The sequence below is a fragment of the Talaromyces proteolyticus genome, assembly GCF_021365285.1.
Source record: "Talaromyces proteolyticus strain PMI_201 chromosome Unknown BGW36scaffold_4, whole genome shotgun sequence".
Taxonomy (NCBI): Eukaryota; Fungi; Ascomycota; class Eurotiomycetes; order Eurotiales; family Trichocomaceae; genus Talaromyces; species Talaromyces proteolyticus.
The window spans coordinates 2,145,845-2,161,177 of record NW_025764280.1 but is presented as its reverse complement, the minus strand read 5'-3'; the positions used below and the strand labels follow the sequence as shown (position 1 = coordinate 2,161,177).

Sequence of the window (15,333 nt, the reverse complement as noted above, 5' to 3'; positions counted from 1 at the left end):
TAATACCGCAATTTTTGCCCTCGAGTTATAGGGTTCTATGTCCTAGAGCAAGTTTGATCAGTTAATTTGCGCTCGATTTGGATGCGACATAGCAATAGCAAGGCGAAATGCGAAATGCATGAGGGGAAATGAATTTGTAAATGACAAAAGCCTACAATAGGCCAAAAATGAAATACGAGTAATCACCGTTTCGAGACCCTCCAGTGCACGTACTGCGCAAGTTTGGGTAGATCCTGATATCCGGCATAAGGTGATGGCCAAGAAGTCGAATATTAGGAAGGATCATGAAAGGATCAGCTTCCCCTAGCACGTAAAACACTGGACTGTGCCAATCGTCATTATCCCTTGCTAGCAAATTAGTGACACATCAGTTCAGGATGTAATTTCACATAACATACAACACCAGCTAGGCGACCAGACTGAACTTGCAGTCATACATTAAATCGGGTTTCGTCTGTTTGTCAGTTGGACGCGTGATTTTTAACTAAACCGAAACAGGAGATATGGCAGGCTTAGCCACACCTTTCGCGTCGGCAGTGGCAAGCCACACCATTCACGCGCCACCCCACGTCATCACATGCACCACATCATCGTTGGGCGGCCAGGCCCGTCGATCAAGGCAACTCCGCATCAACAAGAAATTAGTCAGGCTGCAAAGTTGCGGGCTTCCTGTGCTGACATTTCTCGTTTCTTCCTGGAAAGACTTTCTCACCCCGAAGTTCCTGCATGTTAAAGAGCTGAACAAATAACGCGCCCGTACCTTGATACGAAGCCACCAGAATGACCTTGCTTTGTCAAGAACGCTAACACATAGGCTTCCGCCAGTCATTCAGAATGACTTCTCTCAAAGCTGCAGAGCCGGTGAGTCCATCAGCATCGTCGATATTCCTGCCTCTGGGCAGACGTGGCTCTCGTGCTTCTTTGTCAACTCAAGCCGAGCGCGAAACATTGAACGAAGCTCTGGATCAAATCCATTCGGCTGCCTATCAATCTGACTCTCTTACCGTTTTCAACGAGTTCACGAACCCACCAGTTCCTTCGTCAGCTGCCGAGAACAACAGCATCGCAAATGATCCTCATGGAGGTCTTAGCGGACTCTACAGTCGATTACGAGCATCTGTTGGCGGTGTCAAAGATGTGATGAGTAATGGTGGTCGGGGATCTGAAGGACCGTCACCGGACGTTTCCAATAAAGTAGCTGTGGCAGAGAATAATTCTGCAAACATTGGTTACGCGCAGGGCTCTCAGACAACTTCAGGTCAGGTCTCTAAGGTTCAATCGCCATCAGTGAGCGCCTTTTCTCCCATCACAGATACTTTCAACAACGGCCCTGGAACCAAAAACAATAAGCTTGCTTCAAAGCCGGCAAGTGTGTCATCAAAAGCATCTGTGGCATCTACGCCCGCTGTAAAATCGCCTGTGCCACCGCTCACGAAAGTGGCAGACCCTGAGGTGACAGAAGTCAATATTAATGCACTCCGAGATGGCCCTCTCAACGTCAACTCTAGCGGAACACAGCCGCTGGTTGTGGAGCCTAGCGTCACAGAGAGAAGTGAAGACTCTCTGCGATCTTCAATCAGTGGAAATGCGACTGCTTTTTCAAGTCAACGATCCTTTTCGCCTGTGTTGACTGGGAAATCGCACAATAACTTTCGAGATGGTCAAACATTGCCTGATCCATATCACAATACAAAGACCGGAAATGATACACCAAACTTGGATAAACAGAAGAAGCCTGTATCGGAACTACATGATCATCGCGATCTTCCCGAATTAGACACGTCTGTAGCAACCACCACTCGGAAGGCCAAAGAAATACAAAACAGCGACCACGAAGCAAATTCTGTGCAAGGAAACATGATTACAACCTCTTCGAGCTCCCTCAATGCTGATGAATCTACAGCCCCAACGTCCGCTAGTAATAGTTTGACGCAAGGTTCAAATGACGATATATCCCTCCCCGATGGGCGCACCTCCACCACTCTAGCAACGTCTGCTTCTATAGGAGACCACGGATCAAGGCCTTCAATATCTTCAACTTCCTCATTTGATAAACCTCGAGACAAACTCGTCACACGGGTTAGCACAGGTCGATTGCCGGGTTATGTGATGTCTAGGGCATCATCAAGCGAAACGGCTACTACTCGCTCAGCCGTGATTGAGCAATCTACAAATCAGTCCTTTCGAAGCAGAGCTATGAATAAGGTCGAAGATAATCAGCATGGCGCCTTTTCTCAGCTAAAGAGTAAACTGTTGAGCAGAGAATTCTGGATGCGAGATGAAAATGCTAAGGACTGCTTTTTATGCGGAGAGCCGTTTACCACGTTTCGACGAAAACATCATTGCCGCACATGCGGCCAAATTTTCGATTCCAAGTGCACAACACTCATACCGGGGACACTTTTTGGTCAAGGCGGCTCCATCAGGGTTTGCAAACCTTGTGAAGATATGATCAACTCACGCGAATTTGATTCTTCAGATCTATCGGATATCGAGCAAAGTCCAGTAGTTGCCAACGCTGATGCTGCTAGCTTTGATTTCAACGGAGCTGTGACCAACCGCGCTCACGCTGAGGAGGATGACGATACATCTTCTATTATCTCTCAATCGATGGAACATGTGATCAAAACCCCTACTATGGCCATCCCAGCAACAAGGCGCATGGCAGAAAGTGGAAATCGACGATCTGCTGTTCTAGAGATTGGCCCAGAACGGCCGCTGACTCGTCCAACATCTTCTAGGTCACTTAGATCATCTGCAAGCCTTCGAAGTCATTCAATAAGCCACAAACGACATCACTCGCGACAGCAACTTTTAAGAGGCTTCAAGACCTCCCATGAAGACCGTGCTCCGTTTCAACGGCGCCATTTGGACGATACAAACCAAAATACTCGGCTGCCAGCTTTTCACAGGGACAGCATTATTGACCCTGACCTGGCTCAATATCTATCGGACGATGCATCCAGTGGAGACGAACAGCCCAATTTACTTTCAGTCGTATCCGACAACAATTTGGCCAAAAGCAATGACCATGAGAAGGCCTCGTTTGGTGGGTTTCTTGCAGCAGTAAAGAAAAGCCGATCTCGTTTCAGCGACCGCAGTACGATAAATGGCCCTGGCTCCATGCGTGAAGCAGATGATGTTAGTATCAGCAGCTCCAAAGCCGTGAATCTCCCACGCAATTCTCGACGCCGTAATCTTAGCATTGCAAGTAGCGCCCACCAACGCCCCATACCGCGTGTTACTAAGGACAATGCTTTATTGTTTCATGAACATCCTACACCGAATACTGCTCATGCCGCCGTACCCACATCGGGCAGTGGCTTCAAGATGACAAGGAGTTCATCCATGAGGGGATCTAGTGCGCCCGCTATTGAATTGAATCGAGTGAGCTTAGATCATGTTCGTAAGCTGCTTCGACAGCTTTTGAAGGACTTCTCCATTCCCCACTCAAACAGTTGGGAGACGGCGCTGCTGCCGATCTTGTTAAAGGCCACGGATGAGGTTGACCCAGATGTGCAAGGCGGTGATGATATGGACATTCGTCATTACGTGAAGCTCAAAAGGATACCGGGGGGGCGTCCTGGGGATACATCATATGTTTCTGGCTTGGTTTTCACCAAAAATCTAGCCCTGAAAAGCATGCCCCGCAGTATATCTCATCCCAACATTTTGATTATTACCTTTGCGATTGAATATGCCCGTCATCAACAACATTTTATGAGTCTTGAACCAGTGATCCGACAAGAACGAGAGTTTCTCGAAAATCTAGTCAGCAGGATTGCAGCATTGCGACCTAGCTTACTTCTTGTTGAGAAAAGCGTCTCAGGGCTTGCCCTCGAACTTCTCGAGAAGTCCAATATTGCGACTGCATACAATGTGAAACCATCTGTCCTCGAAGCTGTCTCAAGATGCACACAGACAAAGATAATAACCTCTATGGATAAACTAGTCACAACGCCAGCTCATACGGGGCACTGTGACAGCTTCGACTTGAAAACTTACGTTTTTGGAGGTCGAAGGAAAACGTATATGTACATATCAGGCTGCCCGGAGGAACTTGGCTGCACTATAGTCTTACGTGGTGCAGACAATGATGTTTTGTCTAGAGTGAAGCGGATCACTGAATTCATGGTCTATGTGGTCTATAATTTGAAATTGGAAACCTGTTTGATGAGAGATGAGTTTGCAAAGTTACCGACAACCGAGGAGGTTAGCAAGAAGAAAGTTAACACTGGTGAGAAAAGCTTGGTACTCAAGGGATTGCCATCAAGCGAACACTCTACAACTCATAGGGATTCTGCTCAGCCAACTATGGGCGACGGATCTACTCGAGACGGCACAGCCGGTCTTACTCGTGCAACTGTTGCAACCGACGTACCCGATGATGTTCCAATGCCCACTTACTACGAAGATATGGTTGAGAAGCACGAGACAAAAATTCTTTCAGCCTCCCCATGTGTGAAATTTGAGGCTCCATATCTACTCATGAGGGCCCGGGAGTTAGAACGCCGATTATCCTATCTAAAAAGTCTACGTGACCGTGATCCAATGGAGCACGTGTCAGATGAAAAGAGCAAATCTCAAAAGTTCATGCTGATCACACCTGAAATGGTTCATCAAGACCCGGGAAATGCTTCAGAAAAGGTGAAGGAAGTTCTGCGAGCGGTACACGATGCAGAATTTGACAGGGCTATGCACAACTACCAAACTCAAAAACGGCAGTGGGAGGCTTATCTTTCAGGAAACAAGAATTTATTTGATCCATTCGCTCACCAGAATATAGTAGTGCTTTACAGCTTAGTTTGCACTACGACTTCTATTCCTTGTTCTGGGCCCGATATCTTTGCCTTGGACTTTTACAATGAACACGAAGGTGACGATCACGTATTTGAAGCGGATTGCACTTTAGGCCAATATGTTGAAGACTTGTGCTTAGAAGCAAACTCAGTGTGTAACGTGAACGGATGCGAAAAGCGTATGTGTGAACATCATCGCCAATATGTTCATGGTGAGGCCCAGATTAGCATATTTGTGCAGCCGTATCCATCGAAGCTACGTGGCTTGCAAGACAGAATACTCATGTGGAGTTGTTGTAAAATATGCGGGAACGAGACCCAGGTTATTCCTATGTCCGAAAGCAGTTGGAGATACTCGTTTGGCAAGTATCTTGAACTGTCCTTCTGGAGCAGAGATCTTCGCGCAAGAGCTGGAGTTTGTTCTCATGACATCCATCGCGATTACTTGCGATATTTTGGATTCAAAGACATGGCTATTCGGATTCACTATGATGCTATCACTCTACTGGAAATAATTGTTCCACGTGCGCGAGTGACCTGGAAAGTCGACAATGACCTGCGCCTCCGAAATGAAGTTTACAACAAATTTGAGCACCGAATCTCCAAGTTCATGGGCTCTGTGAAGGCCCGCCTCAAGCTTATAAATGCTGAGAGTGTTCTGCCTGAAAAAGTCGAAGAATGCAGGAAAGAAACCGAAATGCTCGTCAAAAAGGCCAATGAAGATCACGCAAGCTTAGTCAAGCACCTACAGGATAAATACACGAATTCTCATTATTGGGAAGTTATCCCGCTGAATGAAGTTCTCAGAGCTGTCCAAGAAAAGGTTGTTGAATGGGACACCTGCTTTGCTGAATTTGAGAAAAATTTCTTCCCGTCAGAAAAGGATATCAGAAGGTTGGCTTCATTGCAACTCAAAAAGATCTTTCTTGATAAGGATGTTTCTGTCACATCTTTGACATCTTCTGAGGATGTTTCAACAACTCCCACTGAGCAAGACCTTGAGGAACTAGACGAGAAATCCCCACGCCCGAGATCTGTACGTCGAATGACTTTGTCACCAGAAAAAGCACAAGACGTACTTGTTTCGGTTGTTGAGGAGCATTCTGGTAAAATCGACGAAGGCGGAACAAAATTAAAGCGAAACGAGTCGCCGGAATATATTCCCGAAATTGCTTCAAGGAATGATCCTGGTTCTCATACAAGCGTGGCCAACCAGGAAGAAGTACAACATCTGGATCTCGCGGTTTCGAATGCTATGTCTGGTGATCATGATCTTGCATCTGCAAATGGTGATTCTGCCTCACGAGCCGGTACACCCTCAGTATGTTCGGACAGACTTACTCCATCTCCTGAACTACTCGATCATCCTCGACCTGCAAAGAAAAGCTCAAGCCGCCGGGGCAGTGCATCTAGCCCTCAGCCAATACCTAACACTTCCAATATTCCTAGATTCACCGAGAGTAACTCACGTCGGAATGGCAAAGCCAGGTCGCCTCCTCTGCACCGGGCATATTCACAACCTCTCCAGACTTTACGAGAGAAGGGCAACTCAGGGCCAATGGCTGCGTTGAAATCAGGTTTCAGCAACTCGAGCAAAGTTCCCAGTCCTTTGCCTAGCCCACCTGCGATTGACAAATACAAGACTGGTGATAAAAAATTGTCTGATCGTCTTGGTTTAGGTGCATTGAAGTCCGGGAAAGTTCCCGCGGGCCATTCATTAATCCCCCGCTCAATTCCAAGCAAAAAGAAGAGCCCGCGTGTATCCAGTTTAGCTCGTCACTTCGAACAGCTAAGCAGGGAGTTCGAAAAAGAAAGACAGCGCGAACGATTACAGCGAGCCGCCAAGAGCAAGCATTCACGTGCATACCCCATGACATCCTCGAAAGCCACTGTGGAGGTTTACAAAAATGTTCGTGAAGCTGTCGAGGAGCGGGAACCTTCTGGTGAAGGAGAAGAACTGCTCTCTGGGAAGTCACAGTTGCCATTAGAAACTGCTGCTAGGGATAGTGATGAGATTTTCAGAACGGATACGAATATCAGCAAGGATGGTCCTGCTGATAATACCACTTCAACTTCTCCGGAGCCAGAACAGAACAACACGACTGAGAACTCCTTCGAAACTGAGGAGACGCCAAGTGATGAGGATCATAGTATAGCCGTCGCAGAATCACCTGAAGAATCCATGAAAATTGATGACGAGATCGATTTGAAAGAGCTTCCCAAGCATGAACGGAATACATTGGTAAAGATGTTGACGAACTTCTGGGCTGAACGGTCTGCAAGCGGCTGGCAGCCTCTAGACTACCCCTTGAAAGTATCGGATCATGTTTTCGCTGATTGTGACATTATCGTCCGCGAAGACGAACCGACCTCCTTGATTGCATTTGCGTTGGATTCCGCCGACTATAAAAGCAAACTTGCAAGTATTCAGGCGCATTACAATCAGGAGGACAAGCAGCAGATGTCTCCGAATGTAGAGGTGAAAGCACGGGACGAAGTCAGCGTTGAACATGCTCTTCTTAGGCCCACGGGCACACATTTGAAATATCAATTTCAAGAAGGTCAAGCCAAAATGCTGTGCAAAGTATTTTACGCCGAACAATTCGATGCCCTGCGAAGGAAGTGTGGTGTAGCAGATCGTATCGTTGAATCTCTTTCTCGATGCGCCAAATGGGACTCCAAAGGCGGAAAGACAAAGTCACTCTTTCTCAAAACACTCGACGATCGCTTTGTCCTGAAATCATTATCTCAGATCGAAACACAAGCATTCCTCAAGTTTGCTCCAGCCTACTTCCAAATTATGTCTGAGGCATTATTCCACGAACTTCCGTCGGCCATTGCAAAGATGTGTGGGTTCTACCAGGTCATTATAAAGAATCCTGCTACAGGCGTTGAATTCAACTGGTTTTTGCTTCTCATGGAAAACTTGTTTTATGATCGAGAACCCACCCGTATCTTCGATCTCAAGGGGTCGATGCGGAATCGCAAGGTGCAAAGTACTGGAGAGCGCGATGAGGTGCTTCTTGACGAGAACATGGTTGATTTTATCTACGAGACACCATTATTCACTCGCGAGCATTCAAAGAAGCTACTCAGCCAGAGCGTATGGAATGACACCTTGTTCCTTGGTCGACAAAACGTCATGGACTATTCCCTGATGATCGCAATTGACGAGCCTCGCAAGGAACTTGTCGTTGGAATTATTGACTGCATTAGAACGTATACCTGGGACAAGAAGCTTGAATCCTGGATTAAAGATCGTGGCTTTGCCGGCGGCGGTAAGAACAGACCGACTGTGACAAGTCCGAAGGAGTACAAGAGTCGATTCAGAGAAGCAATGGCTAGATACGTCCTCCATGCACCTAAGTAAGCCTTTCTTTTTCCTATTTTGTTCTAAAGTCCAAATTGCTAAATCGCCCCAAGTTGCTGGCATCAATTCCAATCAACATACTTAGACAGTCGCCGCATTGAGAATCACCTCTCCCATATGCAAACGCCAATACCCATCGATACAGAGAACAGCGACCTGCTAGTGACTCCCGTGAATAATGAATAATGTACATGGATTACAGGATTCGGTATTCATTTCATTTGTTTTTTATGTGATGTGACAATGATACAAAGACTTTACGATACCCAGATTTGATTACAACCCAGATATAAGCTGATTGATAGTTGACATGGATGGCTTTTTTGGTTTCAAATGTTAGCTTATTCTGGTAATTATGCATAATAACATACTACGTACTTCTCTAAATACTATAGCGACACAGAAGAGCTCTAGAATAAACCAAAAAGTCTAGTTTCTAACGAGATCACATCAGTATAATAATACTTCTCATTATGAACTATTAGAATGATCCATATTGTTCCTACAAGTATACTTGCAAACATGACGATAAGTAAATTGATATGAAACCAACACACGCAGAGAAAGAAAATGACCTTCACTAGAATAACTAGAGTCAGCCCAGCCTTAAGGATCTGCCAAAATCCCAAAGGCTCACGCCAACGACCAAACTGACTGCGCCCATCGGCAAATTTCGGGGGAGCGGGACCGAGGCACAAGCCTCGGGTATATGAGAAAATGATGTGCCATTTTCATTACCTTTTATTATTTTCCTTTTTCAAAAATAAGAAGAGGTGAAATGAAGAAGAGAATCAAATCATGAAATTACATGATTTGTAAAGGAAGAAATCAGTTTCGATACACATGGGGCGCGTGTATCGTGATGAGAATTCTGTCATTCTTCTTCGGGTATTTATTTACACATGCTAACAGCTCCTTGAGGATTCGGAAATTATGCATGGATTGATTTTCTCATGTAATATTGAAGAATCCGAACAAATCTGTGTCATTTATGCCTACACTAACACAGTTCCCTTCGATTTATTTTTTCCTGATGAATGAAAGGAGGAATTGATTTCATTTCAAAGTACAATCTAACATTAGGATGTGAAACTTGCAATGATAGTCATGCTCATGCTCTCAGATACAGGATGAAAAGCTCGAAACTGGAAAGAAGAAAAATGACTAGTCTTCTAACAATGGACAAGAATGATCCAGCAGAGCGACCGGCTTTTTCCTTTGGGTGTTGTTATTAAATGTCTAATGGACAGACATTTTCCTGTCTGTGAGGACCTGATGGATTCCCAACTTGCATGCAAACCCATGTAGGGTTCACACCCCGGACTACTTGATCTTATAACCGCTTTTCCAAGTCGAATCGGTCGGTTTTCTAGCTTGATTACGCTTGGCTTGAAATTATTTACTGCTCGAGACCCAAGTTGTCCTCGGCGGGAACCACACGGATGGTGTTGGTGTGGCCCATACCTCCGCGCCAGCCCTGGACACAGACAACGCTCTGGCCCTTCTTGATGATGCCGAGCTTGATACCGTTGGAGATACCCCACTTCAGGCGGCGGTCGACATCCTCCTGCCAGATCTTGACATTGAAATCGGGCTTCTGTTCTGGGAAGTAGAAGGGGTAGACGCCTCGGTACAGATGAGAGTATCGGGAAGCAGACTCGTTACGAGTGATCATGATAATAGGGCAGACGGGGCGATACTTGGCGACCAGACGGGCGGATTTACCGCTAATCAATATTAGCAGGAGAATGATCATGTCAGCAAGAGAAAGCCTTACCTTGTGGTCAAGACAACAATGGCACCAGCGTTCAATTCCAGACTAGCACTGACCGCAGACATGGTAATAGCCTCGACAGTGTCAGCAGGACGAGGGCAAAGGGTGCGCAACTCGTCGAAGATGCTGAAGTGAGGGATCGAAACTTCAGCGATCAGGCATGTCTCGTGCATCATGGAGACAGCCTCCGAAGGGTAGTTACCCTTGGCAGTCTCACCAGACAACATGACACAGTCAGCGCCGTCAAGAACCGCGTTAGCTACGTCAGAAACCTCCGCACGGGTGGGACGAGGGTTGTATGTCATGGACTCCAACATCTGAGTGGCACAGATGACAGGCTTGCCCTTCAAGTTACACTTGGAAATCATCATCTTCTGAGCAAGGAAGACCTTGGGAGCAGGAATCTCGATACCGAGATCACCACGAGCAACCATGACACCATCAGTTTCTTCTAGAATCTCATCAAAGTTGTTGACACCCTGCTGGTTCTCGATCTTGGCAATGATTTGAATCTCCTTGCCCTCTTCACCCATGATTTTACGGATCTCCTTAATATCTTCACCGCGGCGGATAAATGAAGCGAAAACCATGTCGACCTTATTCTTAACACCAAATCGCAAGTCGTTCTTATCCTTATCAGATAGAGCGGGAAGGTCTACATCGGTACCGGGAAGGTTGACACCTTTACGGGAGGAGATGTTGCCGTTGTTAAGGCACTTGACGCGGACCGTCTTGTCGTCAACAACCTTGATGACTTCGAGAGAGAGAATACCATCGTCGACATAGATGAGCTTGCCAGGTTGGATCACGTTGGTGATGTTCTTGTAATCAAGATACCTACAAGAAAAATGAATTAGTGAGCCAATCTCGACTACTGTTTAATTGCGAGAAGACGTGAACTACAAGTCGACGAGGTTATCAGGAGAATCACGTACATGTTCTTGTCATCGCTAGCAGTGGCATATTTGTCATCGGTGGTGACATTGAACTCGGTTCCAGCAGCGATAGGAAAGTCCTTGTCATCGATAGTGTTTCCGGTACGAATCTCGGGCCCTTTCTGCCAAACGGAAGTGTGTGAGCAATGGAAAGTCAATGCTGACAGGACAACTCACGGTGTCAAGGGCAATGGCAACAGGGCGACCCGCCTGGACGCGCTCGGCCTCTCGGGCGTTATCGATAACGGATTGGTGGTACTAGGCAAGACAATTAGCCGATCAATGCAGTGGATTCGCAAATACGAGAACCAACCTCGTATGAGCCGTGAGAGAAGTTCATGCGAACGACATTGAGACCAGCTGTTGAAACTGTAAGTATTCGGGTTGTAATTGATGGATTGACGGCTCTGGAGATTACCTCTGCGGAGCATGTTAATCTTCTCGACCGAATTAGTCTTGGGACCTGGAGGGGCTATCAGCGCAATGGTTCAGCAGAGAAGGGGGTCAGTCAATGCGACCGTACCAATGGTGCAAATGATGGAGGTACGACGATAGTTCCTGTCCGGGACCATCTCGGTATGAAGCTGGGAAAACCATTCCAGCTTCATGCGGTTGGTGAGGTGGTCGAAAGAATTGGCGGCAGCCATTTTTGTTGGGACGAGAGCGGCGATGGAGGGAGATGGCAAGTAAAGGGAAGTCTATCGGGAAGCAAAAACTGCTGCAGAATTGCCTTGCGTAGAGAGACAGGAAGGCAGGAGAGAAAAGTCGCAGAGGCAGCTGTTGCAGGAGCGAGTGAGGGGTGGATGGGGGGAGCTGGAGGAAGACGTGGGCGCTACAGAAAATGTTGTTGGCCCAAGGCTCAATTGGGAACAGCGTCAAAATTGTTTGCTTTGGCTGCTAGCCTTCACGGCCTGAGGCACTCCGGTGTGCCGGTTAGGGAAAACCGCGGGGGCTTCGGACCTGATAAGTCGCGCTTGACGTACTAGGATAGGGTAATTAATAAGAGTTCAATGATAGAAGACAGCTATTCTATTCTATTTGCCGCCTCCAATTTCAGCATCCAAGCCTTAGGAAAGCGCGCTATCGATGCCATGCAGCGTAGTCCAAAGGCCAAGCGAAAAAGTCCGCATATGATACGTCTTGCCAGGAGGCGCTGCATCGGCTGATGCTGATCTCGCCATCCAGAGGTAACCATAACACAGCCGCTGTTGTCTTGCATAAAATAATTCTAATAACTTGGCATCGCCGAGTCTGCTTTTTCTTTCTTGTTGGCGCATCTTTTTTTTTGCCTCTGGTGCCAAGCGGGGAGCGAAACGGAGCCCTGATTGGCTGACAGCTCTGAACGAATTACCGTTATCGATAACGCTTCCATCACGTGACTATGCTTTCGGTCAGCTGACTTGCATCACTTGATTGGCTCAGGCGTTCGGCGGCCGGGTTGCCCCGTGATCACGACGGTGATCAGTTGTTGCGACCAACTACAGCCGGTCGTTATTCGTCTATCAGTCCGTCCAGGCGGATACATTATTGAGTACAAACAGTATACCAAAACCCGTCTCTTGAACCAGCATATAATTACGACATATCTTCTCGCCGATCCCCGATCAGCAAACCTATTCCCTCGTCCTCCCCGCACAAACAGACAAAATGGTGGTACGTTCTGTTCGACGAGATACCGTATCAGTACGTATAGCTGACTAGGATTTGTACAGCTTGGTCGCCTCACACACTACGCATTCGATGCGGTTCTGAGTACAAACTATTCTTCCCACCTGCCCGGTCAAACCTGCAGCTAATAAGAATCAACAGTCTCCGCCTTCCTCGCTGGAATCAAAAGATCAACTGGCCTCACGTATGTCCCCCGAAAAACATAGTCATTAGAACTGCGGTCCGCAGCCTTTGCACACACTATTAGTTTCTTCGGATATAGCTAACGTCTGCGCGACTGTCCCCAACATCGCTCTGCTTCCTTTCTCCATCCCGAACAGAAAGTAAGACAGAGTCGATGTTTCTAGGACTCGTGCGCACAGCCCCAGTCTAAACTCTGACAAGATTACCGACAGCAAAGATATCAAGAAATGGGTAGAGAGCTATCTCGGCGTGGGCGAGTGGATTATGGACCAGTCTGTCGCTGTTTTGGGTTCGACTTCGTACTTTGAACGACGACGTTGATATAATGAATGAAATATGAGAGGGATGTTATATATGTCGGTGGCAATGCCGGAAACCCACTCCTTAATGCTGTACAGAGGGACATAAACATGACAGATACAGGCACACTTATCCTGTCTCTGTCTTGTCTCTTCTCTTGTCTCTTCTCTTGTCTCTTCTCTTGTCTCTTCAAGAATTGGATAAAGGGTGCAGTACTGTTACCCTGAGAGCTATTGCTAATACAAAGTGGCGTTTGGATTGCTTCTTGTCTCAGTTTATGGCGCATACCATTTTTATGGAAAGGAACATCATTACTGTTTTGCTTTATTGCTATTAGCTTATCATGTGTTCATTAGCTTAGCTATGCGTTAAGACCCATCACAATTATTGTCTGGAATATCATTATGCCTTGTGTTTGCTAAAACCTACCTGCATCTGGCTGTTAGTGTACAAAAAGAGACCATAAGGCCCTTTCTATGACATGTGTCTATTTCTTGCGTGGGAAGAGGGATGCATAAAGACGAATCTTGATTGACCAATAATTCCCAACATTACTGTGTCAGACAAGTCCATTCAATATCACAAACGCCCCGATGATGTATTCAGAACCCGACATGTGCAAAATAGCAAGTCGTTCCTCAGATATTGGTGTATTGATCGATGTTGACTCTGCGGAAGAAAGATACATGGCGCATAGGCTTCCAATACTGAGCCACACAGTCTGGAGATATGAGAAACAATTCTGTCTCAACCCACCGATCTGCAAGAATAGTCAGTATCATCCAAGGCGCATAGATGTAAAAGACTACACCTACCATCTGTATATTGCTGGAAGGCAATGTGACCCTTGCTACGAACGACGCGAGCGCCCCTGAATTCGTCATCTTCCGCAATACCAATGGTTCCACTTGGCCCAATATCCTCTGCGACAAAGGAAATTTCGCCACGAGGAATGTTCGGGTCACCAGTGAGCTTGATTCCTTCAAGACGCCCGCGGAACACCATTCCATTATGTTCTTCGGCGTCATTGCTAGGTGCAGAGTTCGGTAAGCTAGCTCGCTCAAACTCATGCTCATTATGCAATCCAGCAGTATGTATACCAGGCACACCATTGGAGAAGACAAACTGACTTCTATCAGCGTGACCCAGTGGTGCGATCGAGCCAGCATCTCTCTGTAGAAATAGGAGGAATTCACATCCGTGAAAATTATAATCCCCAACCCAAATTCCCTGGAAAGGCTTCTCTTTCGTTGGCGCGTAGAGCTCGGGACTAAGAGTTGCATAAGTCGACAATTGGTCTCCGGGGTCACTCGGAATCATTGGCTGGCTAAGTCCAAAGTGAAGCCACTTGCGGATATAAAAACTAGTGTCTGAGATCGCGGTGGGATTTTCAGACTCGCTTATAGAGTTAAGGAACATGCCAGATTTTTCATTTTTAAGCATCTCGTGACTTCGCCGCAACGACTTTTCACTAGGAATAGTAACAGGAGGCCAGAGAAAATCGTTACGAATCGGTGGACGCTTGCCAACGTTTCCACGGCACAATACAAACGAGCTGCAAGGACCTGACCCTTGTACTGTCTTAGACATCTTGAAATAGTCGCGAGAGTATTGTCGATCTCTTGGGGGCAGGCAGGCGGCGTTTCTCATCTCAATAACCGGATCATCCATCCAGAGTCTCACCTGAGGGTTAAAGGACTGTATAATGACCTCTGGGTTAGCCGACCATTGTGAAAATGTCTCTTCTTTTATCCCCGCCACCAGCCGAAAAGCCTCGATGACACCCCTGCGGTGGTCGTAGCGAGCAATAATAAGCTGGCCCGTGTATTCGAAATCGGAGAACCAAATCTTATTTTTCGGCAAAAACCAGTACGGATGATGGGCGGAATAGAGACGTTGGAAAGACTCAAACATGCCCGGTTTCTCAAGTCTCTTTGGGAGATGATCATTAATAAGCTCTTGCCATAGCTTCTCTTCCTGGGCTTGTTGGTACAAAACTCGACAAGTTTGTGAGACGGCAGCAATATCCACAGCTGAAAGGTATGAAAATATGTGCTGTTTAAGCTCATCGGGTAGTACTGTGAGGCACGCAACGCTACCTGATGAGGGTGCATCAGCCATGCTAAAAGTGAATGGCCCTATCCAGGCTGGATTATTCCGTGGTCGTCAATCCTTAAGATGACATCATAAGATATGTGCGATAGCCCACAGAATGGAGAAGAGAGAAGGAAGCTTCACAGACAGAGCATAGCACAATGGTAGTGCTCTTGGAGCATGTTTGAATGAAAGGCCATGCACAGCAAG

General features: G+C 46.8%; 4 protein-coding genes across 4 annotated transcripts; 2 read left to right on the top strand and 2 right to left on the bottom strand.

The window, feature by feature from the left end:
- Positions 1–834: 834 nt before the first annotated feature.
- On the top strand, positions 835–8,355 carry BGW36DRAFT_292921 (putative 1-phosphatidylinositol-3-phosphate 5-kinase; the record flags this gene model as incomplete). Its single annotated transcript, XM_046210946.1, has 2 exons — positions 835–8,165; positions 8,223–8,355. The coding sequence occupies 2 exons, from the start codon at positions 835–837 to the stop codon at positions 8,353–8,355; spliced, it is 7,464 nt and encodes a 2,487-aa protein (XP_046074561.1).
- An 840-nt stretch (positions 8,356–9,195) lies between these two features.
- BGW36DRAFT_137477 (pyruvate kinase) lies at positions 9,196–11,735 on the bottom strand. The gene is made up of 7 exons (XM_046209410.1): positions 11,402–11,735; positions 11,297–11,341; positions 11,192–11,238; positions 11,056–11,136; positions 10,879–11,000; positions 9,947–10,780; positions 9,196–9,896 (listed from the first exon to the last, which is right to left on the bottom strand). Exons 1-7 carry the CDS (start codon positions 11,523–11,525, stop codon positions 9,569–9,571), a joined length of 1,581 nt encoding a protein of 526 aa, XP_046074560.1. The 5' UTR covers positions 11,526–11,735; the 3' UTR covers positions 9,196–9,568.
- A 790-nt stretch (positions 11,736–12,525) lies between these two features.
- Positions 12,526–13,050, top strand: BGW36DRAFT_425657 (uncharacterized protein; the record flags this gene model as incomplete). Its single annotated transcript, XM_046220145.1, has 4 exons — positions 12,526–12,531; positions 12,591–12,630; positions 12,688–12,730; positions 12,942–13,050. 4 exons carry the CDS (start codon positions 12,526–12,528, stop codon positions 13,048–13,050), a joined length of 198 nt encoding a protein of 65 aa, XP_046074559.1.
- Positions 13,051–13,667: 617 nt separating this feature from the next.
- On the bottom strand, positions 13,668–15,150 carry BGW36DRAFT_357492 (F-box domain protein; the record flags this gene model as incomplete). Its single annotated transcript, XM_046213880.1, has 2 exons — positions 13,668–13,789; positions 13,845–15,150. The coding sequence occupies 2 exons, from the start codon at positions 15,148–15,150 to the stop codon at positions 13,668–13,670; spliced, it is 1,428 nt and encodes a 475-aa protein (XP_046074558.1).
- Positions 15,151–15,333: the final 183 nt, after the last annotated feature.

Excerpts from the sequence above, each read along its gene's own strand:
- BGW36DRAFT_137477 (XM_046209410.1), bottom strand. The coding sequence starts at position 11,525 with ATGGCTGCCGCCAATTCTTTCGACCACCTCACCAACCGCATGAAGCTG. Across the intron at positions 11,239-11,296 it reads GATTAACATGCTCCGCAGAG|CTGGTCTCAATGTCGTTCGC; the intron begins GTAATCTCCAGA and ends CAGTTTCAACAG. Across the intron at positions 11,137-11,191 it reads TCTCTCACGGCTCATACGAG|TACCACCAATCCGTTATCGA; the intron begins GTTGGTTCTCGT and ends TGTCTTGCCTAG.